At 39.8% G+C, this 20,000-nt stretch overlaps 1 protein-coding gene across 5 annotated transcripts in view; it reads left to right on the forward strand.

Annotated features, from left to right (window-relative positions):
• Window positions 1-20,000, forward strand: part of Cbp53E (Calbindin 53E) — a 176,330-nt gene that overhangs the window by 109,004 nt on the left and 47,326 nt on the right. For all 5 annotated transcript variants that reach the window (XM_076210168.1, XM_076210177.1, XM_076210137.1 and 2 more), the window contains exons 2-4: window positions 4,516-4,677; window positions 17,791-17,876; window positions 19,546-19,635. In XM_076210168.1, coding sequence (XP_076066283.1) covers window positions 4,518-4,677; window positions 17,791-17,876; window positions 19,546-19,635 — 336 coding nt within the window. In that variant the 5' untranslated portion in view covers window positions 4,516-4,517. The remainder of the gene's footprint in view (window positions 1-4,515; window positions 4,678-17,790; window positions 17,877-19,545; window positions 19,636-20,000) is intronic.

Below are 20,000 nucleotides of genomic sequence, written 5' to 3' on the forward strand. Positions count from 1 at the left end.
CACACACACACACACACATGATTCGGTGGCGCGGTTGGTAGAGTACTAGACTGCCAGTACGGTGGTGCCGATGGTACCTGGTTCGAATCCTGTCCAGGGCTGAAATTATTTCAGTATCACTGCGCTTCGAGTCGTTACTCCGACTCTCGTGGGCGGGGAGTTGGGTGTGTGTGTGCAAGTTCATTTACCCATAGATCGGTCATACGAGCTCTGAGCTCTCTTCCGGGAGGGAAATAGCTGTCGATCACGAGTCCAACACGTGATTCAAAGACCAAGGTGAAATGTATACATACACACATACACACGTGGGTGGGGAGGTTGGGTGTGTGCGTGTGTGTAAGGTCACAGCATTACCCATAGATCGGACATATGAGCTCTGAGCTCCCTTCCGGGAGGAGAATAGCTGTCGATCACGAGCCCAACACGTGATCTAAGACCATGGTGGTGGTGAATCACACACACACACACACACACACACACACACACACACACACACACACACACACACACACACACACACACACACACACACACACACACACACACACACACACACACACACACACCTACACACACACACACCTACACACACACGGGCACCGTTGCGTTCTATAATGATATGATATGGTTTAACGTCACAAACATCCCCTATCGGAAGGCTAGGACGATGCCCCTCACAGATGACATTGTAGCTTGGAATTTAATGAACCATGCCCTTGGTCCAACGTCGCCGGTGGCAGGATTCGAACCGACATCCCCTCAAACATCGCCGCAAGTAACGACTCCCTAACCCACTCAGCCAGCGAGCTTCTATAATACATAATAAAATCACTTCTCCCCTCCCCCTCCTTCCTCTTCAGGACATCTTTTCAAAACCGGCTCAGTCCTCTCTCTTCCACTGTTTACTCTCTTCCACCCTCTCCTTCCCCCTCCCCCCTCCCCCCTCTCCTTCTCCTGTTTTCCATCTTTTGAACCTCCTCCCCCTCCCCACCCCTCCTTCGCGTACTCTTCACTTTGTGCACTTACTTAAAGATCTAAGTACTAAGTATTTATTAGATATTCGTTGGCTCACTTTAAGAAGTGGAGCTTCACTCTAGGTCATAGTAGAATCGTTTATGTCATGTTTAGATGTTTAAACTAACAATAGGTAGTTGAGATGGTGTGATACATAAACTAGAGCCACTTTGACAAATTATTTACGACTTTGAAAGGTGTCATAAAGTGATGAAATCTTGACTTTTCGTATTATGCTTGTTTTGATCTTCAACAGTATATGTATCATTTTGGTCGTGTGTTATTTTGGGCTCATTTTTTAGTGCCCAAATGACCCAGATTTTAATTTTTTTTATTCCCCCCCCCCCGTCCAAAGGCCGCATCATCTATTCCACTTCCTTTTCCATGTCCAAAATTTATTTTTTATTTTATTTTTTTTATCTATTATTTTATCCTGTTTTTGTAGTTATGCCTACTCCTTCGTCGCTTCCTTTCACCATATTTAAGCCCCAGTCACACTGACGGTGGCGCTTTTGTTTCTCTCATTCATGGTTAGCGCCAGGTGGCTGTTCCATATCCATCTATTTCATGACGGGGGAGGAGATTGATTCCAATTGCAGCATTGTCTTGAATTCTTTTTATGATAAACAGAGGAACAGCACAAATCACCCTGCTCGCTGGTGGTCGGAAACAGGTCGTAAGCTTGGTGTGGCTGGGCCCTTGAATTTATTGTCTCCTTTAATTTCTCTTTCACTCTTATTTTCTCAATCTCTACCTCGCTCTCACTTTCATCCCCGCTTTTTGTTCTTGTTCTTGTTCTTGTTATTATACATTTCGTCTTATTTGACCTTGTTCTCGTATATTTTCACTCATTTTCGCTTGTACTGTCACTCGCATTCTCACTCTCACTCTCACTCTCGCACTTTCACTCTCACACTTTCACTCTCACTCGCACACTTTCACTCTCGCATTCACACTCTCACTCACGCAATCTCACTCTCACTCTCGCACTCTCACTCTCGCATTCTTACTCTCACTCTCTCTCACTCTCACTCTGGCACTCCCACTCTCTCACTCTCACTCTCGCACTCTCACTCATGCAATCTCACTCTCACTCTCGCACTCTTACTCTCACATTCTCACTTTCACTCTCGCACTCTCTCTCTCACACTCTCACATTCTCACTCCGGCACTCCCATTCTCTCACTCTCACTCTCGCACTCTCACTCTTACACTCTCACCTAAATTATCACTCTCACTATAAACTCCTCTAACTCATCTTTTTGTATTATCATTGTTACCATCTTTTATCCTATTCTTTTTTTGTTGTACCGACCTCATTACAGACAAAAAGATCTTCTATCGTTATGCTGTGTCTAGGTAAACCATTGTAGTTCTAGAAATACAGGACAGACCGTATCTAACCCACCCTCTCTGATGAAAAACTAGAATGCGAAAAACGGGGAATTTTTACATTCAAGCGATGTTTTCTGGTCGTCTTGTCTTCTGTACCATATCAAACTGCAGTTTCCATCATCAAACGCAGATTTTGTTTGTTTGTTTTTTGTTCGTCGTTTTTTTTCTTCTTCGTGGATGTCCATTGCAGCTGTGAAGGCGTAGAGGGATTTTTACTCAAGTGAATAAAATGGTTGGCGCTTGCAAAAATAGGATTTTGAATTAGAATGCTTTAGAAGAAGAAAAAGAAAAAGAAGAGGAAGAAGAAGAAGAGGGAGAAGAAGAAGAAGAAGAAGAAGAAGAGGGAGAAGAAGAAGCGAAGAAGAAGAAGAGAAGAAGAAAAAAGAAGAAAAATAAAGGAAGAAGAAGAAGAAAAGGGAGATGAAAAAAGATGAAGAAAGAAGAAAAAGGAAAGAAAAAAGAAGATATTGAAAAAAAAAAATCTGAATCTATTAGTGTCGATGGTCGATGGCCAGGGCTGTTGTTGTCAAGTGTGAAGCCACACAAAATTCATATTATAGATCTATATTACACCAGATATGCATAAGTGTATATATATATATGCATATTCATATATATATATATATATATGTATATATATATATACATATATATATATGTATATAGGTATATACATATATATATTTATATACATATATATATGTATATATATATATATATATATATATATATATATATATATCACAATAGAGTTATGTCGTAGCACATTAGTAAAATAATACTGATAACCCACTTTCGGAGAAGAATAAACGAAAGTATGAAAATTTGTATATTTCGATCACTAGCTGCTGAAGAGGATCACAGTTAGTGATCGAAATATACAGATCTTTATACTTTCGCTTATTCTTCTCCGAAAGTAGGTTATCAGTATTATATATATATATATATATATATATACACATACACACATATATATATATATACATATATATATACATATATCATAGACCATATTCGAAGACCAAAAGAACTTGGGTGTGAGCATATTAGGTGGGCCGGTTAAACTCTTATAACATTCTTCTTCATTTCTGCTTATTCACCATTCACACAGGAACTCATAATTCAGTGTCGCGTTTCAGGGAACTGTGAACGGAAGTTGTATGTGAATATATACTTTTCTTATCTCTTGTGATTTATATTGAATCATCTTTCAAGCTTCGCAACCCCATTTTCTTTGCAATAGAACACTTTAACAAAAAGTTGAGATAATATTCTAATTTCCAGACTTTCTAAGCTGAACGCAATCGTATGGCATTACCCAAAGTAAAATTTTTAATTTGAAGTAAAAATTTATGGAGGTTCCAACAGCCATCTATTGTTTTTAAAGGACAACATAAGTCTTTAGAAAAAGAGAAAGTCTTCTATTATAAGAAAAATAGTTTTTCATGATAATACAAGACTAGAATACCAGAAAATTGCATTTATACTTGCTCCTTAATATTGTGCTACTGATTTAAAAAAAAAATGAATATGGTTCTACTGAAATGTAATATTAGATATGTATCTAAATCTTGCTTTCACAACAAGGTACCAATGTGCTTTGATATATATAATGCATCAAATGCCCTGGTAAATTATCAATTTTTCGTAACATTAGCACGCCAAAGTGGATGCAATAACTCTCCGCCTTTGTCGAAAATGTCGACATAACATGGTGTTGCACTTAGACGTTCTGAGAAGGCGATATGACGTCACGCACAAGCTTTGCCTCCTTCACCGCGACATTTTTTTTTACATATTTAGTTTTTTTTTCTCTATAACATTATTAATACATTAGAAATTCGTAGTTACAAAATTTCAGGAACTCATAAATAGATAATTAGTCATTAGAATTGATAGAGCATCAAATATATTTTCACAAAACATAAACAACTTGACAAACAACTTACACTTTCGATCCCTTACTGTAAATAAGACACGGTACTAATATAACGGGACGAGGCAACACAAATTCTTCAATGAACTTTTAGAAAAAAAAAAGTTCCATAGACTGTGTGACAATAATTTTCGACTCGCTTATTTACGTCAATTTTCATTTCTTTTCAGCCATGGCAGAGGGAAACATTTCTGAAGCTAATGTTCGCAAGATGAACGCCAACGAGAAATGCAACAACTTCATGCGGCAGTTCCGTGATACTGAATCCAGGGAACTGAAGAAACTCACCGCCAACCAGTTCATGGAAGTCTGGAGCCACTACGATGCTGATGGTAAGTAGATGAACAGTTGCATGTGTATATATATGTATATATATATATATATATATATATATATATATGTGTGTGTGTGTGTGTGTGTGTGTGTGTGTGTGTGTGTGTGTGTGTGTGTGTGTGTGTGTGTGTGTGTGTGTGTGTGTGTGATGTGTGTGTGTGTGTTTGTGTGTGTACGTATGTATGTATAAATGCATGCATGCATATGAAGACATCCTGACAGGTATATATGCATGGCTGTATGTGAGGACATCCTGACAGGTATGCATACATGTATGTATTTCAGCCTCAGAGCAAGCAATGGTAGGACTGTTTAATCCAACTGTCGACATTTGACACAAAAAAAACATTCCCCCTTTAACATGTGACCTAATCTTATGGACACCAGGCACTTTTCAATGTAAAGAAAAAACATATACGTTAAAACATATAGTAGAGTCATCGACAAATGTTATATCTATGTATTGAGGATTCCTGGGGGGGGGTGATTCAAAGCTTTGGCCTTAATTGCACACACAAACGCTCTACTCCTTCCCTCCAAGTAATCACTTGTAACATGTTCCTGACCAGTCTGAGCCTTTGCTGACCAGCTCAACTCCTTAACAAGCAAACTACAGCCTTGGCTAACTACCCGTAAACTAGGTACCAGGTCATCCAACAATTACCCTGACGATCGCCGTCTGAACAATCGCATTGCTTCAGCCAAACGAGGTCATCAGTTGGACGGTAGTGGGTCACACTGGGTCACATTGCTCTCACGGAAACACAGGAAGTTTTGGACAATATGTCCAGCCAATTTCCCCTTGACCAGGTCCTCTGTGTCGTGAAAGACATTTGATTTTTTGTAATGCCTGTATGGCTCTATAGCCAAGGAGGTCAAGTAATTCACTAGGATCAGTATAGAGGAGAATGACCGAAATAAAGGGACATTTACACGGTCAAACAGTTTGACACAGCCGGTTTGTCAGAAAAGTGTTTGAAGTGATGTTTGACCGTGTGAATGGGGTATTTGGTCGTCAAACACGTTTGTCGAACGTGTTTGACAACCAAATACCCTATTCACATGGTCAAACATCACTTCAAACACTTGTTTGACAAACCGGGTTTGTCAAACCGTTTGACTGTCTAAATGACCCTTTATACATGAGCTCAGAAATTTAACTTACGAAGACAGGCTTACATCTTGACTTGCACTCTCCGGAAAGACGTGAGTGGTGATCTAATAGAGGTATTCACATGGGTCAAGGGCTTGAACAAGAGTGATGCAAACAAGGTCATCATATTAAGACAGCAGGGCAGTATTCGTAGAAACGGAATTTAATTAAACAAAATTAGATTGAAGAAGAAAATAGGCAAGAACTGATTTACCAATAGAGTGGAATGAATGGAATAGACTTAGTAACCATTTAATGAGCGCTAAAACAATTGGTTGTTTGAAGAGAACTTTATGGATGGGGATGATAGGTTGTAATGGATATAGAACTGCCTGGTGTAGGCCTTATGGTCTCTTGCAGTTTCCTTCATTCTAATGTTTTTATAGTGAGAGGAACATTAACCCATTCAACTCCGATGACAAGATGTCTTGTCATTTGGTCAAATAAAACAAAAAATCATAAAACACCAAAATGTTTGATCAAACACCAGAAAAATATGACGTCAGTCCTCGCTTCGCTGCGAGCGAAGCGAGGACTGACGTCATATTTTTCTGGTGTTTGATCAAACATTTTGGTGTTTTATGATTTTTTGTTTTATTTGACCAAATGACAAGACATCTTGTCATCGGAGTTGAATGGGTTAAGTTGAGGCCAAGGAATCTTGTACATCACTCGTCATACAAAAAGAAATAATGGCTAAATAGAGACAGAACCCACAAAATTGGGTCAGAAACCCACATATAATAATCACTGTGTAAAAGAATAAAATATCCAAATTAATATTCAGACGTTGTAACTAAAGCATTGGAAATCATTTCAGAGAACTTATATGTCAAAATGAATAAATGAATAAATAAATAGATAAATAAAAATAAATAAAAATAAATAATCCAAGTCACCAAACACCTCAATGTTAGATTAATTATCGACATTATCTAATATGTACCTAACATCTTTCTCAGCTTCTAATACGATGACAAATTTGTAATATTTATGTTGGTTGACTTCATTCGATTTTGTTGTGACTAAAAGCAAATCATTCTGCATCTTCCCCTTTGTTCCATATCACCTGCTTCCGTATATAGTCCTTAATTAAAATTTCCGTCTATATTCTTTTACACTTTATTTCGCTTTCTCTCTTCTCTCCCTTCTTTCCCTTTGTTTATCTCCCCCTTCCCAGTCCCTCTTTTTTCTTCTTCTTCTTTTCCTCTTGTTTCCTTTCCTGCCGTGTTCCATCCATATTCTTTCACCGGTTCTTCTTTATCTCCGCGACTCTTTCGTGTTCCTCTCATTCTTCTTCCTTCTCCCCCTCTTCCTTCTCCTCCTCCTCCTCCTTCCACTTTTACTGCCCCGTCCCCCTTTTATCCCGTTTTGTTTTTACTTCTTTCTTGTTTGTTTTGTTTTCTACGAACACCTCCTCTTCTTTTGGCTCTTTCCGTCGACATCTCTCTTCTCCTTCGCTGACTGTCTCTCTGTTTGTCTCTTAGTCTGTCTCTCTGTCAGTCTGTCAGTCTGTTTGTCTGTCAGTTTGCCTCTGTCCGTCTATCTGTCTGTTTGTCTGTCCGTCTCTGACAGTCTGCATCTTTGTATGTGTTTGTGTATGTGCGTGTGTGTTTGTTCTGTGTGTGTATGTTTGTGTGTGTGCGTGTGTGTGTGTGCGTGTGTGTGTGTGTGTGTGTGTGTGTGTGTTCGCGTGTGCGTTTGTGTGTGTGTGTGTGTGTGTGTGTGTGTGTGTGTGTGTGTGTGTGCACGCGTGTGTATGTGACTGAACTACAGTGTCACGTAATATCTTTTTTCTTTTCCTTTCTTTTCTTCTTGACACTATGGTGTGTTGGGAATCGATCACGAGTGGAGGCACAGACGCACTATATTGATCCCCATCTGGCTGTGTGAGCACATAGGGCAAAGGTGACGGCTTCTGTTGCATTCGAGCAGTGACTGAAATGATCTTCTCAATAAATCAACTTAACCTTACCTAACTCAACCTAACTTAGCTTAACCTCACCTAACCTAACCTAACCTAACCTAACCAAACCAAACCAAGCCTAACCTAACCAAGACTAACCTAACCTAACCTAACCTAACTAAGCCTAACCTAACCAAGACTAACCTTACCTAACCTAACCTAACCTAACCTAACCTAACCTGATCTAACCTACCCAAACCTAACAGAACCTAAATTAGCCTAGCTTTACCTATCCTAACCTAACCTATCATAAGCTAACTTAATCTATTCAACTCATGTCAGCCGCTTGTGGTGTAGATACGGAAAACCGGATATGGTAGGCTTCGCGCCGGCCCGTACATCCGAATATCATCTGATGCGGCTTGACCGCGCGAGGACTGACGTCATATTTTTCTGGTGTTTGATCAAACATTTTGGTGTTTTATGATTTTTTTTTTTTTTATTTGACCAAATGACAAGAATCTTGTCATCGGAGTTTAAAGTGTTAATCTAGCCTAACCTAACCTAACCTAATCTAATCTAAGCTTATCTCACCTAACCTAACATAACACAACATGACCTAACCATACCTAACCTAATCTAATCTAACCTCATATAAATCTAGCATCATATAACTTAACCTAACTTAGTCTAACCTAATCTAACCTAGCCTGACCTAACCTAATCCAACTAACCTAACCTAACTTAACCTAACCTAACCTAACCTAACTTAACCTAACCTATCCTCACCTAATCTCACCTAGCTTTACCTAACCTCACTTAATCTCACCTAACCTCACCTAACCCACCTAACCGCACCTAACCTCTCCTAAACTCATCTAACTTCACCTACCCTCACCTAGCCTCATCTAACCTATCCTAACCTCCCCTAATTTAACCTAACTTAATCTATACTCACCTAACCTATCCTTGCTTAACCTATTACTTTTAAACAACTTTATACACTGACCCTTCTAATGATGCATCATCTATTGAGTCTCTGGCGATATCCGGCAACCTACACTTACGCGGAGGTAAACTCTTTGACCTATCCGCGACCACACCCAATATCAAGGCCAACAGTGTAAGTTCAGGTCCAGCCGGCTCAGCTTGTGTGTGTGTGTGTGTGTGTGTGTGTGTGTGTGTGTGTGTGTGTGTGTGTGTGTGTGTGTGTGTGTGTGTGTGTGTGTGTGTGTGTGTGTGTGTGTGTGCGCGCGCGCGCCTCTTGACCTCAGACATATGCTGTTTTTCATATTCAGACTAATAGACTTGTTCTTCATTGTCATTGTTTTTAGTTGTGTGTGTGTGTGTGTGCGCGCCTCTTGACCTCAGACATATGCTGTTTTTCATATTCAGACTAATAGACTTGTTCTTCATTGTCATTGTTTTTAGTTGGTCCCCGGATACACTTAACCTAACCAAAGGTGACGTAACGTAACGTAACTTAACCTAACCTAACCTAAACTAACCTCAGCTAACCTAATCTATCTTAACCTAAACTAACCTAACCTGGTGTAACCTAAAACAGCCTAACCAAACGTGACGTAACGTAATTTAACCTAATCTAACCTCAGCTAACCTAACCTAACCTATCTTAACCTAATCTAACATAACCTGGTCTAACCTGAAATAGTCTAACCTAACGTAAACTAACCTAATCTAACCTAACGTAACCTCACAACCTAACCTAACTTAGCTAACTTAGATAACCCAATCTAACCTAACCCAACCTAATCTAGCCTAACCTAGCCTAACTAATTAAAACAATATTCCCTTAAATCTCGTTCACATGAAAAATCTCTCCCTCCATCCCCCTTAAGTGGTCTTGAGGGGAAATATATTTGTTTAATTTGTTTACGTTCGTGGTTACATATCGCTCACTATATATAGGTCATTGTGTGTTTCATCTGATTGATATGAGCTGAAACGTTTGCTAGCTATGAGGAAAGTGTTGAGATAAGCGCCCTGGTTGTTGCCGAGGAGAATCCCACGAAGATGAATTAAACCATCTAACGACAGGATCAATAGAGAACGTTCCTAACCCTTCTTCTTCTGAGAGGTTGCCACTGAAATGAACAAAAAATAAATAGAGATAATAAAAGGTAAACTGGCACCCGGTAAGGAAGAAGGGCTAAATTGGGGGCAGAATGCTGCATTCCATCACTTTTTCTCATTCCAACACTTCATCGTGAAACCGCCATGGCTTTGCGATAGCGCTCGTGTCTGGCAACCGCGTGGGGAGGTCTAACGTGCGTTCGAATCCTGGCCGTGGGGGAGAAGTTAGGAAGAGTATTCACACTGAGTAATGGCCACCAATCACTGTTCACCTCGGATGGAGTGACAAGGCACCTCACCGTATCGTCTTCTGAGGCGACTTCAGGTTCCTCCGAGTACCGTCACTCCTAACAGTGGTCTACCGTGGACCTCGTCTCCTGTGTTTATGTATCAACTGTACCCTGGACCATCTACAAGGTGGAGGTCTGGACGGGGGGTACCATCTCCGCAAAAAAAAAAAAAAAAAAGTAAACTGACTGCTACGTCCCATTTTCTGTGGGTGTTGTTGTCGGCGTCACCTGTAATTGTCCTTTATGTTTACGGAAGCTTTTAATTGGGTTGTACTGCTCGCTGTTCCCTTAATAGCCTGTGGATGATGACGTCAACATGTCGAGGGCTCTCTGTTTAGTTCGCACACTCCACTCACGCCCACTGTCGAACTTTACATTTTTTTTTTCCAAAATGTGGATTCATATGTGTCATCATATTTGATGCCATTCTCTTGTCAAATTGGTGTATTTCATATTAACCTTTTCACCAACCATTTCTACTTATTTTTCCTCGCTGACATGAGGTCGAGTTTATTGTTGTAGTGTCGTTTGTAATGACAGAAATACATGACCTTGGCACAGTACAATATGGTATGACGTGACAGTCTGTAGTGTTCTTCAGCACTTGCTCGTTCTTGTGCTTCTCTTTCGTTTTAGCGTTAATTAGACATACGAATCAATGCTTATGTGTCTTTAAAGTGATATTCTCTCTGATACAATTCATGTTGAAGTGTATAGCCACTGACGTTCAGACGATCTGCGTAACTGATTGCTCAAATTTGTGGATTCCCCCACCCCAAGGTTTAACGCCAAAGTGTCACTGCTTGTATGCCCTTGAAGTGATATTCTCTCTGATACAATTCATGTTGAAGTGTATAGCTACTGACGTTCAGACGATCTGCGTAACTAATTGCTCAAATTTGTGGATTCCCCCACCCCCAAGGTTTAACGATATACGAGTCATTGCTTGTATGTCTTTGAAGTGATATTCTCTCAGGTACATTTCATGTTGAACTGTACAGCCAATAATGTTCTGACGATCTGTGCAGCTGATCGCTCAAAATTGTGGATTTTTTCCTTCAAGGTTTAACGATATACGAGTCACTGCTTGTGTGTCCTTGAAGTGATATTCTCTCTGATACAATTCATGTTGAAGTGTATAGCCACTGACGTTCTAACGATCTGTGTAGCTGATCGCTCAAAATTGTAGATGTTTTTCCTTCAAGGTTTAACGTAGGATCTTGAGCGATAAGCAACACAGATCTTCAAAACGTCAGCGGCCATCCAGCTCAACAATGTGTGTGTTTATTTGTTTATCAAAGTACGCTGCATCAGGTTCATACACCCACCGTCGTACGTTCTGTTCACGAGGTTCTCTTCTGACCAAGTTCTTTGACAAAGCTTTCACAGTGAACTATAATAACAAGTCTTACCAACAGGCGACCTTTTAGTCCATAAGAGAGGTAGGGGGAAAGAAAATCAGTAGAAAAGCAAACGCACCATTGGTTGATTATAAAAACAAACAAACGACCTTATTGGCGATACAACATAGTTGGTGTTATTACTTAAGCCTTTTTTCTCCCACAACCCAAATTGTCTTAGTCCTCTATATCTATTTATTTATTTATTTATATATCTATTTATGTATTTATTCATTTACTTATTTCTTCGTTCATTTGGTTATTGCTCTTGGTTAACGCCACACGATTATACTTACCTCAAAGAATACTTTGTTTCATACGCGGGCATAGGTTCATCTCCCTCGACAAAAACAATGAGGTCCATTTTGAGCATAGCTGAATGGCATTACCAGAAGAACACAAGAATAAAGGAAACTGCAAGAGACCATAAGGCCTACACTAGACAGTTACATGTTCCTTACCATCTGTCAACCCTATCCATGAAGTTATCTGGCGGCAGCTAGATTAAAAAGAAATGTACCAGTTGCCCTTAAAGGCTTTTTATCGAGATATCTTTGTTATCGAGAGGGACGCCACGGAAATGAATAACATTCCACGGCGACAGCAAGAACATAATGAAAATTGTCACCCGTTACTGAAGGGGTTGAATTCTATTTGGCATTTTTTGGCACCGGGTCTAGATTTTCATCTAAATCGGATTCTCGATTATCAGCCGATGCTCTGTTGTTCTCTTCTATATTTTGTTGTGTATTTGTGCGTGTGTGTGTGTGTGTGTGTGTGTATGTGTGTGTGTGTGTGTGTGTGTGTGTGTGTGTGTGTGTGTGTGTGTGTGTGTGTGTGTGTGTGTATGTGTGTTTTGTGCGTTTGTGTATGTGAATGTGTGTACTTGTGTCTGTCTGTCTGTGTGTGTGTGTGTGTGTGTGTGTGTGTGTGTGTGTGTGTGTGTGTGTGTGTGTGTGTGTGTGATTCACTATGGTCTTGGATCACGTGTACGACTCGTGATTGACAGCTAATACCCTCCCGGAAGAGAGCTCGGAGCTCATGTATGACCGATCTATGGGTAATGCTGTGACCTGACATACACACACACACCCAACTCCCCGCCCACGAGAGTTGGAATAACGACTCCCAGCGTAGCGATACTGAAATTATTTCAGCCCTGGGTGGGATTCGAACCCGGACCACCGTAATGGCAGCCGGGAACTCTACCAAATGTGCCACGAGTTGCGTGCGTGTGTGTGTGTGTGTGTGCGTGTGTACGTGTGTACGCGTGTACGAATACCTTTGTGTATAGGAACCTACGTGCCCTCATAAATATCTATGAACATGCAGTACATGTGTGTGTTCACTTGTTTCATAGTCCATTTCTTTTGTTTACGGGAACGACTCGTGCATTCAAGTAGGCTTATTGAGAATCTCCTTTGTCATCAAATCTTCTTTGCGGACAAGTAGATTGTGATTCTTTCCTCTTGGTTCCTCTCGTTCGTAAACGTAAATGGTGTTTGGCTGAGTCTCCTCGCTCGTGTTGAGGCTGCGATTGCCTAAGGCGTGTTTTCATATTTCCCCTTTGAGGTTGTTTTTCAAGCACCCGGGTCAAAGTGTTTTGAACTTTTCATTATCGAATCATGGTTTCTTTCTGACCCTGAGTTTTTTTTTTTTTTTTTTTTTTTTTTTAACAAACCTTTGATCTATTTTAGAGAATGCAAGGCTGCTCGGAATAATAGTTTACCCTACGTTAATGGATCCAGACCAATAACCAGTGATTTGTTTCGTAGCATGACTGAAGTCGCCACAAAGTGGAACCACAAAGTGGAGCAACAAAGTGGAACCACAAAGTAGAGTCACAAAGTGGAACCACAAAGTAGAGTCACAAAGTGAGGCTAAAATGTGGAGTCACAAAGTGGAGCCACAAATTGTTGCCACAAAGTGTCGCCACAAAGTGGAGCCACATAGTGGAGCCATAAAGTGGAGCCACAATATGAAGCCACAAAGTGGAGCCACAGAATGAAGCCACAAAATGGAGCAACAAAGTGGAGCCACAAAATGGAGCCACAAAATGAAGCCACATAGTGGAGCCATAAAATGGGGCCACAAAGTGGAGCCACAAAATAAAGCCACAAAGTGGAGCCAAAAAATGGGGCCACAAAGTGGAGCCACCAAGTGGAGCCACAAAGTAGAACCACAAAGTGTCGCCTCAAAGTGTCGCCACAAAGTGGAGCCACACACAATGACCATGTTGTGACCCAACCACAGAAATCCGATTCTCCAATCAAGCTATCAACAAAGTCGCCGAATGAGTACAATATTCCCAACATTTCAATTTTCTGCTTCTAAATTTTGTGTGACGTTTACTTAGAATTACATACGAAAATACAATGGATCTCTTCAATTTTTGCGTAGCTTTGATTTGGAAATGTTAACTAGATTTTGTCATTTGCTACCGGGAGGCTGGGATGCCATAAGTACTATAATGATCGTATATTATACGATTATTTAACCCTCTTTACGATGCACGATAGTGTTCCTCATTATCGTACAGCTTGTACGATACTTTTCTGTATTTCGTACCATTTGTACGATAATTTTCGATGTTTACTAAATAGTTGTACGATAATATTGTGTTCAGAATCTGGCAACCCTGCTGGGAGGATATTAAGAAGCTGAATAAATTAGCTTCGCGTTATGAAATGGAAAATTTTTATTAGTCGAGGTAGACTATTGAAGAGGTGCCACGGTGATGGTATGGAGGACAATGTTCCACCCGGTACGAAAGGGGTGAAAGAATTGTTAAATTTGAGGTAAATGCACTTTGTTTGTTGGTCCTCTTTTCATACGCTCATGACGGAGAGTAGAGATTCATATTTTCATTGGAACAATATTTGTTTTTTCAACTGGAACTAGCGTGTGTGTGTGTGTGTTTGTGTGTGTGTGTGTGTGTGTGTGTGTGTGTGTGTGTGTGTGTGTGTGTGTGTGTGTGTGTGTGTGTGTGTTGGACTCAGATCATGTGTTGGACTCGTGATCAAATGCTATTTCCCTTCCGGAAGAGAGCTCAGAACTCGTATGACCAATCTATGGGTAATGGTGTGACCTTACACGCACCCACACGCACCCAACTTCTCGCCTACGAAAGTTGAAGTAACGACTCGCAGCGCAGTGATACTAAAATTATTTCAGCCCTGGGCGGGATTCGAACCCGGACCACCGTAATGACACCCGGGAACTCTACCAACTGTGCCATCAAGTCGTGTGTATGTGTGTGTGTGTGTTTGAGTGTGCACGTGCGTGCGTGCGTGTGCGTGTGTATTTGCTTAATGTTATCTATCTTGTCGTTCTCCATCCAAATTAAGTAAATACATTCCTATACAAAATTGCATTATCATTAACTTCCATACAAAACTCCCATACTCGAGTTCCGGGATGTGGCAACTTTGTTTCAGAGTTGACTGCGTAAGACCGACAATCAACTCCACCCTTTGCATGATCAATTCACCTGACAACAAGTCTCTTCCGACTTAATTTAACCTTTTGATTGACCACAAAATCCGTATTGGAGTAAAGGACTTTAGGGTCAAGTCTATGGAGTTGAAGTGTCTCGCATAAGTTATAGTATTTGTATTGCGTGAATGATCATTCTGTATGCCCATAACTCACTATCTGAATTTATTCATATCAACACATTTTCTTGATTCTGTTGTATTAGTATGGATATTCTGTTGTTAATCTTATTTGTAGGAATATATATGACATAACCAAAAGTTGAATATTTTATTCGCGTGGTTAATTCAGAAATAGGAAAAAGACTTTTGGACGAGATCAGTTGTGCATGCGCGTGTGTACATAACCGCGAATCTTTTTCTTTCGCGATATGCATCTTTTTATACGCGAACAAAAATTTCGCATGAGAATGTCCTCACTTAACTGCAGTTTTTTCTTATTCATAGGTTGCACCGGCCTAGTCCGTGCAGACTCAACAATATGACTTAATATTTGACATAACTTCCGGAGTGTCTGGTATTTCGACAGGGACGTTGTTGGCGTGCCTTTACGTGATCCAAAAACATGAATTTAAAATTGCGCGTCAGGCTGCATTCCGGACACGCGAAAACATGCTTCATCTTTAAATATCCTTGCCCCTTCAATTTTGACTGAGATTTAAGAGCAGGCGTTTATCTTGTGTAGTATACGTGTGATAGCAAATGAAGTTGTCCTAAGTATATGCGAATATTCTACGGTTACGCGTTTAGATTTCTTCGTTTGTGTAATCATCAGTACATCGTTTGGATTTGCGTATTTCTTGAGAACTGATTTGTATATATGTATGTGTATATGCATATTTGCACATATATGTTTACATATACTGGACATACAGTTTATTCGTGTGTATTCGTATGTATATACTCACACACACATACACACACACAAACACACGTACACACACACATAGACATAGATACACACACTCATCCTCTCTCCCCTCTCCCTCTTGCCTTCACCCTCTCACCCTTACCCTCAATCCTTGCAAAAGACACACATAATATATACATAATATATACATACACACACACACACACACACACACACACACACACACACACACACACACACACACACACACACACACACACACACACACACACACACACACGTATATGTATATGTGTATATATATATATATATACAGTATATATATATATATATATATTATACATACACACTGAATGGTTCCCAGTGATCAGTTAATATCTTTTTCAACCACAAATCACTTTTAATTCCATGCCATCGTAATTGAGACTGAGAGTCGCTCGAAGGAGGCATCCGTTGGAAATTGAAACGTGGTCGAGCCGAGGATTCGAACCCAGCTAACCCATAATAAAGTTACATTGACGTATTGGCTTACGTCACTGGTTTACGTCACTGTGACTTTGTCATGGGTTAGCTGGGTTCGAATCCTCGGCTCGTCCACGTTTCAATTTCCAACGGACACCTCCTTCGAGCGACTCTCAGTCTCGGTTGCGATGGCATGGAATTAAAAGTTATTTGTGGTTGAAAAAGAGAGATATATATATATATATATATATAATATATATATATATATGTATATATATATATATATACATATATATATGTATATATATATATATATATACATATATATATGTATACATATATATATATATATATACATATACATATATACATATATATATATAGTATGTGTGTATATATATATATATATATATGAATGATATACATTCATTCCAGTGATACACCATATATCTCTGGAGGCACTTTGTACCAAAGAGGTCAAGAGGACTCTTCAGGTAGCGGTCAGTGTTCATGTCTCAAAGCCATACATCAAGACAGAAAGTAATCTAGTACCTTAGTCCTCTTGCATAGATGTCGGTAGCGTCATATACTTTAGCTCAGCTAATCTATAACACTATAAGTCTTGTTAATCCTGCAGAGGACGCCCTGAAATAACCCGCCATTGCTATGAGCTACACTATGCTACACAGGTATGCTAAGATTTTCTAAGACCTCAATGTCTTTATCACATGTGTGGAGAGGCTGAACTGTATCACCCAGTCTGTTTCCAAAGTCTGAACCTTTGTCAAAGACTCACTCGAAGGATGCAACCAGGAATTCCAGCAACAACGCAAGAAATAAAGTATTATATGTAAGGTCAAGGTCAGTGACCTGAGTGTTGCCAATGGAGACTCCGCGTTGACATTGATCGAGAACTGTGCATACAAGGGTTCACAAGTGTCTAAGTGAGGCTGCACTATCGCCTTTCCTCTAAATTCACAAGAAGCCAGAAATCCTTCATTCACACTTTGCCCCAGAGTTGAAGTCGTATATCAGGATCAGAAGGAAAACACACCACAATGTTCCGAATGAAACGTCTTCTTGAGGTGAACATAAGCTACATGCAACCTCTGTGTGCGTGTGTGTGTGTGTGTGTGTGTGTGTGTGTGTATCTGTCTTTTTTCACTATCTTATTAAATCGAAAATAAGATAATGACATGTATGCCATATCAGTACGAAAGAAGAAGGCACCACTGCAAACACTCCCTCCTCTAATTCACATGGATTGTATTTCCAGCTAAAACAAATAATAATAATAAAATAAAATAAAAAATCTATAGATTGTCCACTAATTCACTAATTTCTGTGCCCAGCTCACCATAGTTCCGTTTCCGACAAAGTCATCGAGGTTTTTCTCGAAGTATAGCACGGTCACAAACTCACCTTGTTCTTCTTGTCCATAGGCAACGGCTACATCGAGGGTTCCGAACTGGACGGATTCTTGAAAGAGTTCGTCTCTTCAGTCAACGCTGCGGACGCCAACCCTGAGGTGAGTTCGGAGAGACTTCTTCTTCTTCTTCTTCTCCTTTTCTTCATCTCCTTTTCTTCTTTCTTCTTCTTTCTTCTTCTTCTTTCTTCTTCTTCTTCTTCTTCTTCTTCTTCTTCTTCTTCTTCTTCTTCTTCTTCTTCTTCTTCTTCTTCTTCTTCTTCTTCTTCTTCTTCTTCTCCTTTTCTTCTTTCTTCTTCTTTCTTCTTCTTTCTTGTTCTTCTTTCTTCTTCTTCTTCTTCTTCTTCTTCTTCTTCTTCTTCTTCTTCTTCTTCCTCTTCTTCTTCTTCTTCTTCTTTTCTTCTTCTTTTCTTTTTCTTCCTCTTCTTCTTCTTCTTCTTCTTCTTCTTCTTCTTCTTCTTCTTCTTCTTCTTCTTCTTCTTCTTCTTCTTCTTCTTCTTCTTCTTCTTCTTCTTCTTCTTCTTCTTCTTTCTTTTATTCATTTTTACTTTTTTCTTTATTTTCTTCTTTTTTTAATTTTCTCTTTCATTGTTGTATATATAAGATTTTTGTGTGGCCATGCTTCTGTGGCGTAAACAGGTTATACGATGTTGTTTACCTATTACTACTAAGGGGTCTCCACTTCTAGAAATTCATTCCTAACCACACTACGACGGAAGTATTAATAGAGCTGCTAGTCTTGAAATGTTTTGTAAGAATTCTATTGTCACATTCAAATACAAAAGCTACATTTCCTTCAAATAATTTTTCATTAACTCGATGCAATGAAAATGAAAATAATTGATTTGTTCAAATTGATTAATTGTAGCGCCACGCTCGTTTGCGTTCACGTTTATCGCGATATTGAAATAAAAAATAAAACTGGCATAAAAAACAAAAACAAAAACTACCAATGATATGTTCTCATGATTAAAAAAATGCTCATGCAGCATTTCTATATTTTTATAATGAGAGGACTTTCAAATGCATATATTTCCATTACAAGGAACTTTGAAAAAACTTTGATCAATTTGTCACCAATTATGTTATCATTCTAGTTCTCATCTTCGTTGGTAGCAGTTGCTCTATACCCCTTTCCGTCTGTTACTTAATTACGTCAGATTAGATTTAAGTCAATTTATGGTTGTTTGATGTGACTAAATGGAATTCTGCACAACAGTCAGACTGCGCTGCACGTCTGCCCATCAGATGTAATAACTTACAGTGAATGTTTGTGTGTGTGTGTGTGTGTGTGTGTGTGTGTGTGTGTGTGTGTGTGTGTGTGTGTGTGTGTGTGTGCGTGCGTGTATGTGTGCGTGTGTGTATGTGTGTGTGTGTGTGTGTGTGTGTGCGCGTGTTTGTGTGTGTATGTATGTAAGAGAGATGGATTGACAGACAGACAGGTAGATAGACAGACAGGCAGACAGACAGGCAGACAAACATGCAGAAGGACTGAAAGAAATTGAAAATAAAGGCTGACAGGCAGACACGCAGTGGTAGAGAAACATAGAGAGAGAGAGAGAGAGAGAGAGAGAGAGAGAGAGAGAGAGAGAGAGAGAGAGAGAGGAGGTGGGAAAATGAATGAGAAGTGTTTGAGATTAGTTTGTTACATTATCATCCACGTATACCCATATCTATTTTCCTCCCTAACCGTTGATGTTAGTTCAAGTAAGTAACAATAAACAGCATCACATAAATGCAATTGCTTTTACGATATCTTCATCCTTTGCAGTCGGTATCAGACGCCATGCTGGCCGAACTTCGAGACTGCTTTATGGAGGCTTATGATGACAACCAAGACGGAAAGATTGAAATTCGTGAGGTAAGTATATTATTATACAAATTACAAGGATGCCTGCTTGAAGAACGGGTTATAGCGTCGCTACTTGCGACAGAGGTCGAGGTGACGGTGTTTCGAAACTGCCGCGAGCGAGTTGGACCAAGGGAATGGTTCTTATTTTAAATTCCATGCTACAAAGTCTTGCGTTATGGGCATCTTTCTAGTCTCCCGAGAGCCGGGGGGAGTTCGCGACGTTAAGCCGATTCATCAAACCGATGAACTGGTTGACTGAAGGCCCTGGCAAAGCGTTGGAAAGGGGACATCGGATATGGGGATGATCTCAATTGATGTGATGAAATGAGTTCTGGTGTTTCTTAAATCAAGCTTGATGGAGTGAGAACGAGTCT

Source organism: Oratosquilla oratoria, chromosome 2, assembly GCF_046742065.1.
Source record: "Oratosquilla oratoria isolate Oo_2021 chromosome 2, ASM4674206v1, whole genome shotgun sequence".
Classification (NCBI taxonomy): domain Eukaryota; kingdom Metazoa; phylum Arthropoda; class Malacostraca; order Stomatopoda; family Squillidae; genus Oratosquilla; species Oratosquilla oratoria.